Raw genomic sequence first — 14929 nt, 5'->3', positions numbered from 1 at the left:
GGAAGATTTGGGAGAAACCAGACTCAATGCATCTTGACCTCAGACTTCTAGCCTCCAGGACTGCGACAAAATAATTTCTGTTCAACCCACTCAATCTGTGGTATTTCCTTACAGCAAGACCAAAATGCCAACATAAACAAGCTAACTCAAGGACTTTTCCAAGAAAAAGTATCATAGTTATTACAGTAGTCGAGTATTTCTTAATCAGTTAACATGTGAGAAACTGGGCTGGTATTTTTATAAGGTGTCTACATTTTTCAGCATAATGTTGATAAAATGTTATTATGCCTTACATTATTTTGTTCTGTCATGTAAGTTTACATTGTGTACCATTTGTAGAGAGGAGGATGCTGTATCAACACACAACTGACCACACCACACTCAGAGGTAGATGATTCACAGATTCTAAAGACAAAGGACATGGTGTTTTAACAGCCTTCTTCAGGCAGTCTGACAAGGCAAGTTCTATAAAAACACTAACTCAAGCATAGTTCTTGAAACACAAGTACAGCATGGAGATGCAGAGGCAGGAGAGGAGAGCGAGAGCTAGCCCATTGCTCTCCCTTTTTTCTTACCACTTATCTGTAGGTACCAATCTACCAAACACACATACAGAGCACTGCTTGTATATGTATATATATGTATAAACTATAATACTATGGAAGTATTAAATGATAAATACTTAGTTCTGGACAATAGGCTTTTGAGTAATTTCTCCTAATTTTTAATGAATACTATATACACTTTTATAAATGATTCATAACCAAAATTGATTGTCCTGACTATTCAATGTATATGTTTGAAATAGATTAAAAACAAAAGAAGAAATGGTTTACAGGTTCAAAAAACCTGGCAGGCAAACATTCATTATGAATATTAGCCTTAATAAATTTGATTATTCCTCTTCTTTGTCTTCATCCATTTCCATATTGGATACAATTATTTAAAAATTCGTATCAAAAAGACTGTTACTAATTTATAATCTAAAGTGAAACCAATGGAGCAAATGTAAGAAGAGCACAAACATACTAAACATGCAGCCAGCTGACCAAGGTATACGCCTTGTTGGGTATTTCTAACAGAAGTTTGTTTTGTTGCAATTAGCCAGTACACATGTGTGAGAGGCATAGCCAGATGGGATGGAGAATGTGAGGGACTGGATCCAAATGGAAATCCTGAGGTTGCTTTACTACAGACCTCAAGTCTAAGATAGAAAGAAGGAGCAAGGCTTAAAATGAGAGTCTAAGTAGAAGGGTACACTGCCGACAGGCCACCTTATCGGACTTCAGACCTTCCACCATGGGAGTGGGGGGATAATCACAGCTTCAAGGGGTGCAAGGTTGGGCTAAACACAGCAATGTACCCTCAAGACACCATGTTCCAGGAATACTGGTAACGGGCATCCTACTCCAGATGGGTCCTAATGTTCCTGTGGTAGGGAAACTCTGGGAATTGCCAGACATTGGGGGATCACATTATCTGTCTAGAGAATGCCAAACGAAATACCAGTATAGTTCTACAATCCTAAGGCAGAGCATGGTAAACAATGGGTTATTGGGATAGATACAGACAGCTGTCCGTTTCACGTACAGTCCAAGAGCTTAGAAAAGTTTTACATTTTTTTAGTGGCTAAAAGCATTTAAAGAGCTAGTATATCATAATATGAAAATGATATATTCACATCTCAATCCCAATAAAATATGTTTTCTTGGAAGCCAGCTCTTCCTGTTTGTATTGTCTCTTGAACCACAAGGGCACAGCTGCAATTACAACAGAGTCCATCCTGATCTTAAACATTCTTTACATTCCAGCTATGTATGCAAGAGTCTGCTGACTTCTGGCCCCCAAACTAAAATTGACCTGAATACAACCTATATGTTGTAAAATATTTAAAATAATAGCATTGGAGAGTAGTATAAAACATGCACTGAGAAATATTGGGCATCTATGTGCTTTGGATGATGGGACTGGGCCACCATCATATTTGTGAACAGTCACTCCCACCACCATAAAAGCAAGAAAACAGCTCATTTCTGTGCTTTTCAAGAACCAAGATTCCAATTGTATGCACAGATTTTGTTTAGACTCAGGATCTGTATCCAAACACTGATGATTATACATTCGATACTGAAAGAAAGAAGATGAAGATATATTGTTATACATTGTAACAATTTCTTATTCCTACTTTTTAAAAAAAGAAAAAAAAAAAAAAAACTAAACCAACCAACCAACCAAACAAACAAACAAAAACCTGCATTGAACGGGCTGGCTAGACAACCCAGTTGGCAAAATCCTTGAGACCCTGAGTTTGGATTTCTAGTATCTATATAAAAAGGTGAGCACAGTTGCACATGGTTAAAATTCCAACAGCAGAAAAGCAGAGAAAGGCAAGACCCCGTCAACTCCAGACCAACAAAAATACCCTGTCTTCATTGGGAAAGTATCCTCTGGGTTCTACACATATGCACAGCTTTACACACAGCAACACCACCACTATCCACAATAAATAAAAGTATTTGCATTCATTATTCAAGTCCAGCTTTAGCTTAAAAAGACCCTGTATAATAAAATTTTAAAAAATGGCAGTTTCATTGGAAAATTTTCTAAGGGATGTTCACTGCATGATAGGATGAAAAAGCAACTCTGGGTTTTTTCCTCTGGTAAAATCTGCTTCTTTCCAGAGTGAGGCAGATATGAAAATAGTTCATATATATTTTGTTGAGGTATTTGTTTGCCAACAATTATGTGGTTATGAAAATTTGGTAAAGGTATTTACCGTAGGATGTACTTACATAATCTCAAGTTAAAGAATTTAAGAGACTGACTACTTGTTTCCTGTTCCTCTACCCCAATTATTAGTTCCATTTCCTCTTAAAGGTCACAAGATAGCACTGTTCATTTATCCAAACAAAACAGCAATTTCACTCACAGTGACCAAATTGATGGCATGAAGGCAACTGATTATCACTGGCAAGTTCTCCCAAAACCAGTAGAATCACATACTGAGAAAACCACAGGGATTCTTTGTAGAAACAAGGTCACAGCTTCAAGGCTCTGCCACTTCAGAGTGGTATCCAGAAACAGGGGCATTTGGGGTGACTTTAATTCATGTCAATTCTGAGATAGAATTCCTAATGGGAGTCTCAGGTGTCATTTTCTAGACCCTAAAGTTCTGTTCTTCAAAGCCATGGGGGGAAGTGTTCAGTTAAGAGTAATTATTATTACTAATCTTTGACGTGATTATTTTTCACCCTATATTTTAAGGTTATTGCACAGCAAGTTCACCCTTTCAATCATTACATACTGCTTAAATAAAGGGTATAAAGGATATTTACTCCCTGACAAGTGCTAGTAAATGTGCTTCCTGGCACCTGAAGGGAGTCCATGTTTTCTTAAATAAAAGATAATATAACATTATATCAGAGAGAGAGAGAGAGAGAGAGAGAGAGAGAGAGAGCGAGAGAGAGCGCAAATTTGTTTTCTCCAGCTTTCTAATGTGATTTTAGTTCTTCTGAATAGTAGTCATCTTAAAAAAAAAAACAAAAACAAAAAACAAAAACCAGGAGACAGACTAGGGAAGAGAGATGAATGAGAATGCTATTGCACTTGTGACACACATTCTAAAATTAACATGTTTAAACACCCTGGACTAAGACGTACACATCCATTTGGAAAGTCCACTAGATGATGGTAAAATATTTCTGTTGCTCACACAAAATCCTGGACAAAAGCAATGTGAGCAAAAGGGTTTACTTGGCTGACTCTTTCCATTCCATCAGGAAGACTGGACAGAAACTTGGAGGTCTGAAGGGAAGTAGAGGCATAGAGGTTCTTTCCATGGACTGCTCAGCCTGCTTTCTTATAGAAGCCAGGATCACCTGCCCTGCAGCGGTGCTGACCTTAGTGGGCTGGACCCTTCCAACACTACTATTAGCTGATAAAATGTCCCACTGATATTCCTTCTTCCTAGATGCCATGTTGAAAAAACTAACCAGCATGACTGACTCCTGGTCAACTCAGCACACAAACCCATAACCTTTCTTTGTCATTTGTCCCCAATATCTCATGTTAATATTACAATGTAAAACACAATCCAGCTTTTAAAATCCCATAGTCTAATTTTTCAACACTTTAAAAGTCTAAGTTATCTTAATTAAAGTATCCAGTCTCTTAACTATGGCTCCTGCAAAAATAAGCTATGCTTTCTAGCTCTAAAAGGGAAGAGAGAGGGCACAGATCAAAGAACAAAGTCATAAGTGTAAAAAGTTCAGATGTTTAGGACTTACTCAAGATCTGCTGGGGTCTCACTGGCTTGGCTACCTCCATTTCTCTAGATTTGCAATTTGTAGCATGCATGGCTTGTCTTATAAGCTCAGGCTGGATTATTCTATACTGCTGTTATCCTTGGCAATCATCTTATCATCCCAGAATCTCTAAACCAATACGCTCGACTGTGGTTGAGGTTATACCTTCATCCTGGTTCCTAAGGGTACCAAGCTTTAGCTTTTCTCTATTAGCCTTTCAATTCCTGGGTCTCCACTACAACTGAGGCTGTACATTCACCAGTGGCCTCTTGGCCTCTTTACAGGGATTCCACGCCTGCATGGTGCCAAGACTCAGCTATTCCCTCTGACTCCTTCATTCCTTCAAAACCAGTATCCTGTGGGAGGCTCTTACACATTACCAAGTTCCAATACCCACTTAAGATGCAGCCTTGGCTCCCCACTGGACCACAGCCTCTGTGTGGTGTGACGGTTCTGAGGAAATACTTGCCAGATTTCACCTCAGTGATGTTAATCTCTTATTAATCACAGATGATTTCTCAATTCCAGCTAACCAGTGTGAATGTTTTCACTAAAGCAAAGGCTTCACTTTCAGTTGTGTTGGTCTCTTGTAAACCACAGTTGATTCTTTAGTCCCAGCTGACCACAACCAGATTCTTAATTTAAATTTAGCACTTGGGTAACACAACAGAGTCCTTGAGGAACTGATTCTCAAACTTCCCTGTGAAACTTAACAAGCAGGATTGTTATGATTTGCACTTCTCTCAGCATTATCTTCCAAGGTCACACAGAATAGCTTCCTCCCAAGAACAATCAAGTCTATTACAGCAGTACCCCATGTTTATGATACCAATTTGTTTTAATTTGCTTGCTGTTACTAAGATAAAATACTGACCAAAGCAATTTGTACAGGAAAGGGTTTATATTGCTTACCCTTCCAAATCACAATTCAACACTACAAAAAGTAAAGTCAAGTCAAGAAGTTGGAGGCAGGAACTAAATCAGAGACTGTCTTAGTAAGGGCTGCTATTGCTGTGATACACACCCTGACCACAGCAACCTGGGGAGAAAGGGCTTTATTTGGCTTAAATTCCACATCACAGTTTATCACCAAAGGAAATCAAGATAGGAACTCAAATAATGCAGGAATCTAGAGACATCAGCTGATGTAGAGGCTATGGAAGAGTGATGCTTACTGGCGTGCTCGTCATGGCTTGCTCAGCCTGCTTTCTTATAAAACCCAGTGCCACCAGCCCAGAGATGGCACTACCCACAATGGGCTGGGGCCTCCTTATCAATCACTAATTTCAAAAAGTGCTACAGGCTTGCCTACACTGGAATCTTATGGAAGCATTTTCTCAGTTAAGATTCCCTCCTCTCAGATGACTCTGTGGTGTAAAGTTGACATAAAACTATCCAGCGGAGACTGTAAAGGAATGCTGCTTAGTGGTTTGGTCTCCACGGATGGCTCCACCTGCTTTTGTACATAACTTAGGACTACCTGTCCAAGAGTGGCACTGCCCACAGTGGGATGGACCATCCCATAATCAACCATTAACCAATAAAATATCCTACAGATATGCCCACAGCTCAGTCTGGTTGAAGCAATTCCTTGAGATCCCGTCTTCCAGGTGACTAGTTTATGTTGAGTTACCAATAGCAACAAAAACAAACAAACAAACAAACAGTATACCTTCAATGGTTTCACTATTCTTTTAGAACTGTTTTTTTTAAACAGATTAAAAATAATCATGTGTACACATGACTAATGTAATTCTACTTTATCCCTCATAGTATTCTATGTTCTTCACCATGTCATTATTTCTTTTGAATTTTTTGTTTTGTTTGAGATGGTGATCTCAGTATATTGCCCAGGCTATATGAATCCTCTCACACCAGCTTCCTGACTAATTGCATCTAGAGGCTTATGCTACACATCCTGACATCTAATTTTTCAGAGTCAGAAAATTTTCCAAAAAAAAAAGTATTTACACTAGGCTAGTATGTAACAAGCATTCTTTGGTTGTGGAGCCATGTGGTGACCGAGATCAGTGACTCCTTTCAGAGCAATGCTGTTTTAAGCCATGATCAGTTCACAAATATTTGGTAGAGTCTTTGTGTTATGAGAAAGGCTGGGAAGAATGTGTGTGGTCCTCTACTCCTTGGCAGTTAGCTATGATACAACTAAGAGATTATAAGAAGAGTTATCACACAAAGCAGGAGCAGATTCCATTTCAAACATCAACAATTGCAGTAAGGGCTCTGAGAATCTGAAAACAGTCATGCTCAGTCCAGTCCCGAGAGTCAGGCCAGGCTTTGGTCTGTGCCTAGGATTTGAGAAATTGGTAGGGGACCGACAGAGAGCAACCAGAAGTATCGGGTGTTCTAGGCTAAGAGTATTGCATATGACATGCGAATGAGGCATGGCAGTAAAAGCCCAACCCTGTGGAAGAAAGAGATGGCTTGAACTGACCTCCAGCAGGCTAAGGCCAGACTCTAGTTATCAACATAAGATACCTAGTACTCAAGTTTTAGTTGTAGAAAAATCATCAGAGTTTTAAAGTGACAGGTTGTGGGGTCAGTGTGTCGAGAAATTTTCCCACTTGTTGGGAGGAGCTAAGGTGGGAGGAGTAAGAAGAGGAAGAGGAGGAGTAAGGAGAAGAAGAGAAGGAAGGAGTTAGGGGAGAGAGGGAGAGAAACATGGAAGCAGACCTGCGCCTATCTCTAGCAGTCAAAGGTAGTTGATATATCTAGGTTGGAAACTGGGTTACACCTCTGGTTGTGTGGACATCTTGTTATTGCGAATTACCAAACATATAAAGCCTTTGGATAATCTAAGCATTAGAATCTCATTCCTACCAGGCCCATGTGGATGGCAGGATGGTCTGGGCTCAGCCCAACCTTGTGGAGACAGCATGGAACAGCGTGGAAGATTGGCAGAGCTATCTCCCACGCTGGCATCTCGTGCGTGCCAGGGCCCATGTCTCTGGTCGCCTGAGCAGACAGCCTGAACTGAACAGCGGTGGTACAGGCAGTGGCTCGTGGCTGCAGGCCTAGGCTAGTCGGGAACATGGCGGCTGATTGAGGAAAGCTACATTGAATGACGCTGATTTAAATATCTCCCACAACAGGACGGAGTATTTTAGAATGTTTTGGAAGTTATCATAGTAGCAACACAAGGTGCTACGGAGATCAGAATGAATCCTTGGTAGAAATATCTGCACTGGACACATACAGCTTGGGAAGAAATGATTTCTGGAGAGACTAAGGTAGAGTAAGTAAAGAAAGAAGCTGGAGACTAATCTGGAGAAGAAATGCATTAGAACGCACAGGAGGAACTCAGAGTAAACATGTGAACAACAGTCCTTGGAAATAGGTAAGTGCTGCCAACTTATCTATTGAAGTCAAGAGTAGTGTCCAGTAAGAGTGCATCAACACTGGGTCATGCACATGGACCAAGTGGTAGCAATGACCCAGTGGTGGTCCCAGAGAGACCTACTTGCCTCCGAGAACTAATCTTTCTGTTTAGATCTTTAGTTCCTGACTGTCCATAGCAATCACTTAACACACATACCTGACTATTATTTAACATGGATCTATGCAATACATACACTGGTCTTATCAGTCTGACATGGGTAAAATCAGCTTCGTAACATACACTTCCCTTCTCCATTGGGCCTGTACACTGCCACACCTTTAGCCCTCATTTAGAAACATTTCAAGTAAAGATAACATGACAACTCCCTGGGTACACAGGTAAACACTAAGGGAATTTAAGGAAAGACATACACAATGAAGCAAGCGGTGATCACTACTTAAAATGTAGGGCCTGGGCCAGCAGCATCAAGGGCCACTGTGAGCCTGTTAAAGCTGCAGGAGCTCAGCTGCCTATCCACATGCAAGGAATCAGACTCTCTATCTTAACAAGATCCCTAGGAGACTGATATTTAAAAAGAAAACAATTATAAGGTCAGTTAGAGACGAGGCTGCACTGTGCTACCTGAGTTGGATCAGGAAGAGATAGCGCAGGCTACAGTCCAACCTGATTTCTGCTTAGATTCATGGTTCAGTGATAGAGTTCAAGGCCTTCGGATATGGGGCAAGACCAAGTCAGGAAGCTACTCAAGCTGACAATTAGAGCCCTGGATGCATGAATCCTGTCAGGAACTGGAACTGAGCTTACGGATTAGATGAGAAGCATTTCACAGATTCTATCTACTTAGCTGTCCCCCACCCCCAAGATTTTATAAATATCCTGTCCTCCTGATGATCCCATTTACATCCACCCAGCTGCAGGAGCTTATGGTCTGACTCTGCATCTCATTCGTTCCCTCAGTCTTCACCATGCAATGTCAAAACACTTTTCTGGACTAATTGAAAGACAAACCGGAAATGGCAAACACAACTTGAATTCAAAATAGAAAGGGCTGTGAGCAAGGGCTGTTTCCAAAGATATTACTATTGACATAATAAGGTGTCAGGCCAAAGCTCCCCAAAGAAAGGGGTGGGGTACAGCAATGGCCACATTCATAAGGTGAAGAGCACACAGGGCTTGTCTCACCCCAGCTGGTTACTTACACAATGATTAGGTCTTCCCCTGATTTTCTTACTGTATCCAGTATCACCATCTGAACATATGGTGCCGTGTGTGTGTGTGTGTGTGTGTGTGTGTGTGTGTGTGTGTGTGGTGTACCACTCACCTAGGCTAGCTAAGCACCACCTTCCAGGATCTGCCTCCCCTGTGCTAGGATTACAGATGCACACTGCCATCCCAGCTTTTACATGAGTGTCCAGGGTCTCAACTCAGGATACCCATAGAGCCCTCTGCCTGCCACTGTCTTGTATTATTTTAACAGCTTTATTAGCACACAGTCTGTAAGCCATGAAATTCAAATTTTGCAAACAGAAGAGACTTTCATTATATCCCTTACTGTCAAGCAATGCCTCATTAAAATGCATACAGAAATAGAATATACCTATTTCTTAAATCTTTACGAATATAGGACTTTGTTATTACCGCTTGATTAACATTATCCTAAAAATCTTAGGTTTTATTAGCGGTAAATAGGTCTTGATAAAATTCTGTCTATTCAATTAAAAATGTAGAAGCATGTCGTACCTCTGAATGCTGTATTTCAAAGATGGCAGGTTGAAAAAACCATGACAGGCCTTCAAAACTGTTTCCTTGAAGTTACGTTAGGAAGTTAAGTTTATTTATTAGATCCACACTGGAAATCCCAAACCCTTACAAACTACTGTTCCCTCAGATTTTCCTGATCCATTTTCCCACCAGGTGTCATGCTTCATAAGGGTGCTAGCGTCTGCCAACATCTGTTGTTTTCCATGTCTGGGTTGGCATAAAGAACGAGGCAGGTTTTTCCTTTAAAAACTTGGGGTGGAAGAGGGGAGGAGACATGGACTTACATGCTCTCACAGAACCTGGTCAGAGTGCTGGGTTTCTCCTGGTTACGTCTTTGTCGAAACCAGCGTTGAATGCTCCGGACATCCCAGTCCAGCTGCTTGGAGAGCCCTTCTAATCTCTTCTCATCAGGATGCTGTAGAACAAGGCAGCAGAGAAACCATCTTCACCCACTTGTACTGCACCACATACAGGGCCAACCTTACACATGGTTGGGTTTCCCCCCTATTTTCTATGGCTGACATTTCCATATTTGTGACTGAGAATCTAGTCTATCCACTCGAGACTAGAACGAAGATAACTCCTGGATGACTCATTACGAAACAAGACAGAGAAATAAAAATCTTGCCCCAACTACTGCATTCTTTTTCTTATCAGCAAACACTTCTTATGAAGCAACGAGCAACCAAAGAAAGGGTGAAGCAGCCAGCTGGCTGAGCCATCGACATCGGCTTTCAAAGGGAGAATTTACAGAGACATCAGTCAAATGGTTCACCTTCTCAGGGAGAAAAGTATATCAATATATCTTATAAACAGATAAGATAAAATCCCAAAATGTACCTGCTAAGGTGTCACTCCTAGTACCACAGGCATCTCTTCTCTCCTCTGCCTTCTCCATCGTCCATGGATTGCCCTCATTGGCTTCCCTTGTCACCCCCCCCATTCACCACAGCAAACATCTAGTCATACTAACACTACATAACACTACGTATTACCTACGGGAATGGTGAAAAGGACAAGAAGGTCTTGGCAACAAGCACAGGCCCCATTCCTCGCCTGACAGCCTCTCAGAGCCTTGGCCTCTATCAATAAAAACAAGGGTAACCAGTTTATCAAGGTACAGGGGACTGTGGCAAAGACTGAAAATATACGTTAAACCGAGTGTCGGTTATCTGTCTTCTTTTTCTCCCTCCCACCTTTTCAATGTGTTAAAGAACCCCTTGCTCAGGATCACAAGAGAGGAACCTACTGTACAACAAAACCGGCCAAGAGAGTTCCATTCTCTTCCTTATTGTTTGCTTTAATGCTGATGATCAAAAACGACGGAGAAGAGCTGCTGACCAGGCTGTAATGTACACACAGGATGGAAGAGCATCTCAGCAACCCAGGGGTCTGCATCTCCCACAGCTCACCTTCTGCCTGTGAGGACTGAAGCCTTTGGGAAGAGACCAGATCACAAGGGCGGAGCTCTCCTGGTGAGATCTGATTGCTGCTCCTGCCTCCACTGCCTTCTGTCCCCCAACCTCCTCCCCCACTCCTTCCCTTGCTCTCTTCTACCCTTCCAAAAACCCAAGAAATGTACACTCCTGGCACCCAGATTGCACACCTCCAGACTTTAGAACTGTGACAGGTGACTAAATGTCTGTTGCTTAAGTCCCTTGTCTACAGCAGTCTGTCGTGGTGGCCTGAACCACCTGAGATAGTCACATACCTGAAAGCAGAGCAAATGACATCCAGTTACAAAGCATTCTGCTCCTATGCCTACAAAATGCAATTGCCAGCATTCAGTTGGGCATGTGTCTGAGTTCCTTTTAGTAGTAACAAGAGAATATAAGTCTTTTATGTCCTTCTTAATTGAAAATATGAGAGAGCTAAGAGGAGTCACTCACTGCCTATAATATATATTGGCTATACTACCATCCTGTTGAAATGAATGTTTTTGTCACAATTTTTGACAGCCTCATACAATATATGTAATATACTGTGATTATATTCACCCCACCACCCTCTACTGTCTTTCTTATTTTCCCTCCCAATTCCTTGATCTTAACTAGCTCCTCTGACGGCTACACCACTGACAAAAAATGACACTGTCTCCAGCAGCAACCATCAACAAGGAAAAGTCAAACAAACAAGAAACAAAAACAACCACCAAATCTCAGAAAAGAGGCAGAACCTTAGGAACAAGAGAAAAGAAAAAAAAAAACATTTCTGAGTTTACTAGTAGTGGAGCTGGTGTCTGTGTGTGTGTTAAGGTTCACAAATTGAAACCGGTGAAGCTATACTTCAGCAAACACTGACCCTGTTACCTCAGTCCTCCTACTTCCATTGACAGGAAGCCATGGCCATTAAATCCTTTTAGTTACCAGGGTTATTTTACATAAACACAATTGAATGTACACTCCCTTACCTTCCTCCAGTCTCACAAATACTGTGGACTGTGGACTTTGCCCTGGACTTGGGGTTTTTCCCCTTTATAACTTGTCTTGGAGGGATTCCAAATCGGCTCAGAACATAATATCTCTCTTCTGTTGTGAAGTGTAAAAACAAACTCCAACTTTCTAGCCTGTTCTGCTAATGGACACTCTGGTAGCATCTGAACTTCTGAGAGTGCTACAGCAGTAAGTTCTACGTGTCGTAGTAAATGGTAGGACTCATTCCTTGAACTGAAAAAGGGGTCTGTGCTTCTGCAACTTTTTATATTAAAAATGTACTAACTTCATTAATTTATACTTTAAAAGACAAAGAGCCACATCCAGGAGTCTCCTCAACCCAACAGAATTTCTTCATCTCTCCTAGTCTGATGCACAGTTGTTGTCATTTTAAAGGTGTACAATGACATAGTTGTCTACTATCAGAACACAAGCTCCATAAGCATAGAAAACATTTAATATTCTTCTCACTGGTGCCTATATGATAATACACTCATAAATGCTTTCTGAGTGAATGAATATTTAAATAGAAATTTTGCCTCCTCCTTTACATTTAAAAATGGCCTTTATCTACTCACTAGCTCAAGCCCACATGAGTAATATGTAAAATTATCACTGTTTCCTCCCCTTCTCTGTGCGCCCCACCCAACACTTGTCAACAATATAATCTGTTTTGGAGTTTGCTTTTAGACTATTAGATCCGCTTCTCCTGGCCTCTGATTAGCATTAGCTGAGCTGCCATCTCCTAACTACTGAGCAATTCTGCAACCAGGGACTTCCCATCAGCTTCTCCTCAATTCAAGTTAGTTATCCTTTTTTAAACGTCAAGATCACACAACTTCAACGTTCTGTTCTGACACCATCCCTCACATTTCTTCATCTCTTAGTTTTATAGTTTAAATATATTCAAAACTCAGCAACTTTCCCAGTAATCTTGTATAATCTTCTGGTTAGCTAAAATATACGGCAACAATCTCCTTAAAAATGGAAAAAAAAAAAATGAGGACAAGTTTTAGAGAATCTGTCCACAATTTTATACAAGAATTAATTTATTACCTGTGTAGATGTGAGATAGGAAGGAGGGGGGAGAGAGAGCACGTGAGAGTGCTCACACACGTGTTCGCATGTACATGAGCAAGTGCCTGCAGAGGCCCACAGAGAACAGAAGGGTATTAGATCCCTAGAACGGGAGTTACAGGTATTTAATGGCTCACTTGACATGGGTGCTGGGAACTGAACTCTGGTCCTCTGGAAGAGCAGCAAGCACTTAACCACTGAACCACTTCTCTAGCCCCTGCCTCCACAATTTGTGACTAAAGGAAAGCGGATCAGTAGCCCCTCACTTGACATAGCCATCATTCCCTTCCCATCTGCAAGGGATCTTGGGAGGTACTAGAGTGTACCGGAAGTAAAAGATTAACTGAAATTGGGACTCCATTATGCAGTTTGCATGCAGCTGTCACCACTGTCTGTGGGACTGTGTGATGACTGCAGATACTCGTGTATCGCACAGACTCTTGTGAGAAACTCCATGCCTGTGCTCTCTGCAGGAAGCCCAATAAAATCATTGGTCACACCATGTTGAACTTCAGTAAAATACTACTTCTGTTGGACATTGGTGCCCATCTGAGGTCAACAGACATTTTTTTGTGTCTCCCTAAGAAAAAGCAGTCAACATAATGAAATGGTGCTTCGTAACTGCTACATATTTTACCCTCATAGTTTTAGAACCAATTTGAAAAGAAAAATTCAAATTAAAAATATAACGGGATAAAACCAGTTAAAAGTTAGGCACTCAAAAATAATCACTGGGGAGAAATAATCACTTGGTATATTTAAATGGACTAAGTCATCAATAACTGTAGATCTTTTGGGTCCATCCGCAACCTTCAGAATCAGAAGTTCTGAAGATACAATGTAGCAGCATGCACTTTAACTCCTCAGAATAGAGAAGCAATCAAAGTGTGGAAACAAGGCTGATACAGATGCTGTATCATTTACTAAATGCTGTGGGTGGGGCGCACATATTGTGTTGTTGTTTTAATCAATTCTCATGAAAACCTGTTTATTACTCGAAGAGTTTATTACTCGAAGATTTTTAAGGGCTCCAAAGGTTAAAAAACTTACTGAAGGCAAAACTTTAGTAAGGAAAAGGTATTGTTTCCTATTATTTCTAATCATTTCCTAATGGTGGTAGGTTCTCTATAGTGTTTAGAATGTGATAGATTTCCCTGTAGGGCGGGAGGTAGGTTCTCTACAGTATTTTAAATATGATAAATTTACCTGTAGAGCAGAGGAAGGAGAGAGAAAAAAAAGACAGACAGACATTATGACAAGAGAAAAAACTGATAAGAATGTCATGACTTATATCCATCTGCTGATGTCAGAAGTAAGAGTGACCTGGGTAGAGAAGATGGGCAGTGCTGTCACACAGAGCAGGGGCCACATTCTAAAGAGAAGTTAACGCTCTACGGCTTATATCTTAAATGTCTATGTCATTTTTCAAATGTAATGTGTTCTTGCAAATGAAATCTAATGGAGCAATGACCATGTGCAAACATGCCAAGGGTCTGGGCTCATGCAGAGGTCCCATATAGGCATTTATTGTCCCCTTTCCATCTCCTGTCCCCCAGGATCCACCTATCCCATCTCCTCTGATCCCTACCTACTTATAACTACTGCCTTTGGATCCCCAGAAGGGGTATGGGAACAGAGGGTGGAGCAGAGAGATGGGAGATAGGCTTTGTTTCTCTCTGAGGTTTCTCGGTATGGGGCTGGGCTGCTACTTCTATGCTTGATGGGTGAGACTCTTGCCTACTTATAATCTTGTAGCAGAGTCTGTGATGCCTTTGGAGGCCATCTATCCATCACGTGCTGGGGTGATGAGCCTGTAGATAGGAGAGAGGCCTGTCTGAACTTTGCCCCCAGTGCCAAGGCACAGCGTGTCCAATAGTAGCTGGAGGAAAGGGAATCTGACAGCCAGCAAGCTATGTGTGTACTTAATCATACAGTCTCCCCAGGCATTTTTGAGGCACTGTACTTGTTCTATCAATATTCCCCTGCCTACAGACACC

The 14929-nt window shown here is 41.3% G+C and overlaps 1 protein-coding gene across 2 annotated transcripts in view; it reads right to left on the bottom strand.

Annotated features, from left to right (window-relative positions):
* Window positions 1-14929, bottom strand: part of Cers6 (ceramide synthase 6) — a 248062-nt gene that overhangs the window by 161196 nt on the left and 71937 nt on the right. For both annotated transcript variants that reach the window (XM_034494978.2, XM_034494979.2), the window contains exon 3: window positions 9708-9838. In XM_034494978.2, the coding sequence (XP_034350869.1) occupies window positions 9708-9838 (131 nt within the window). The remainder of the gene's footprint in view (window positions 1-9707; window positions 9839-14929) is intronic.

Source organism: Arvicanthis niloticus, chromosome 2 (assembly GCF_011762505.2).
Source record: "Arvicanthis niloticus isolate mArvNil1 chromosome 2, mArvNil1.pat.X, whole genome shotgun sequence".
NCBI lineage: Eukaryota > Metazoa > Chordata > Mammalia > Rodentia > Muridae > Arvicanthis > Arvicanthis niloticus.
Note: the sequence above shows the minus strand (reverse complement) of the source record. Positions and strands in the feature narration are given on the sequence as shown.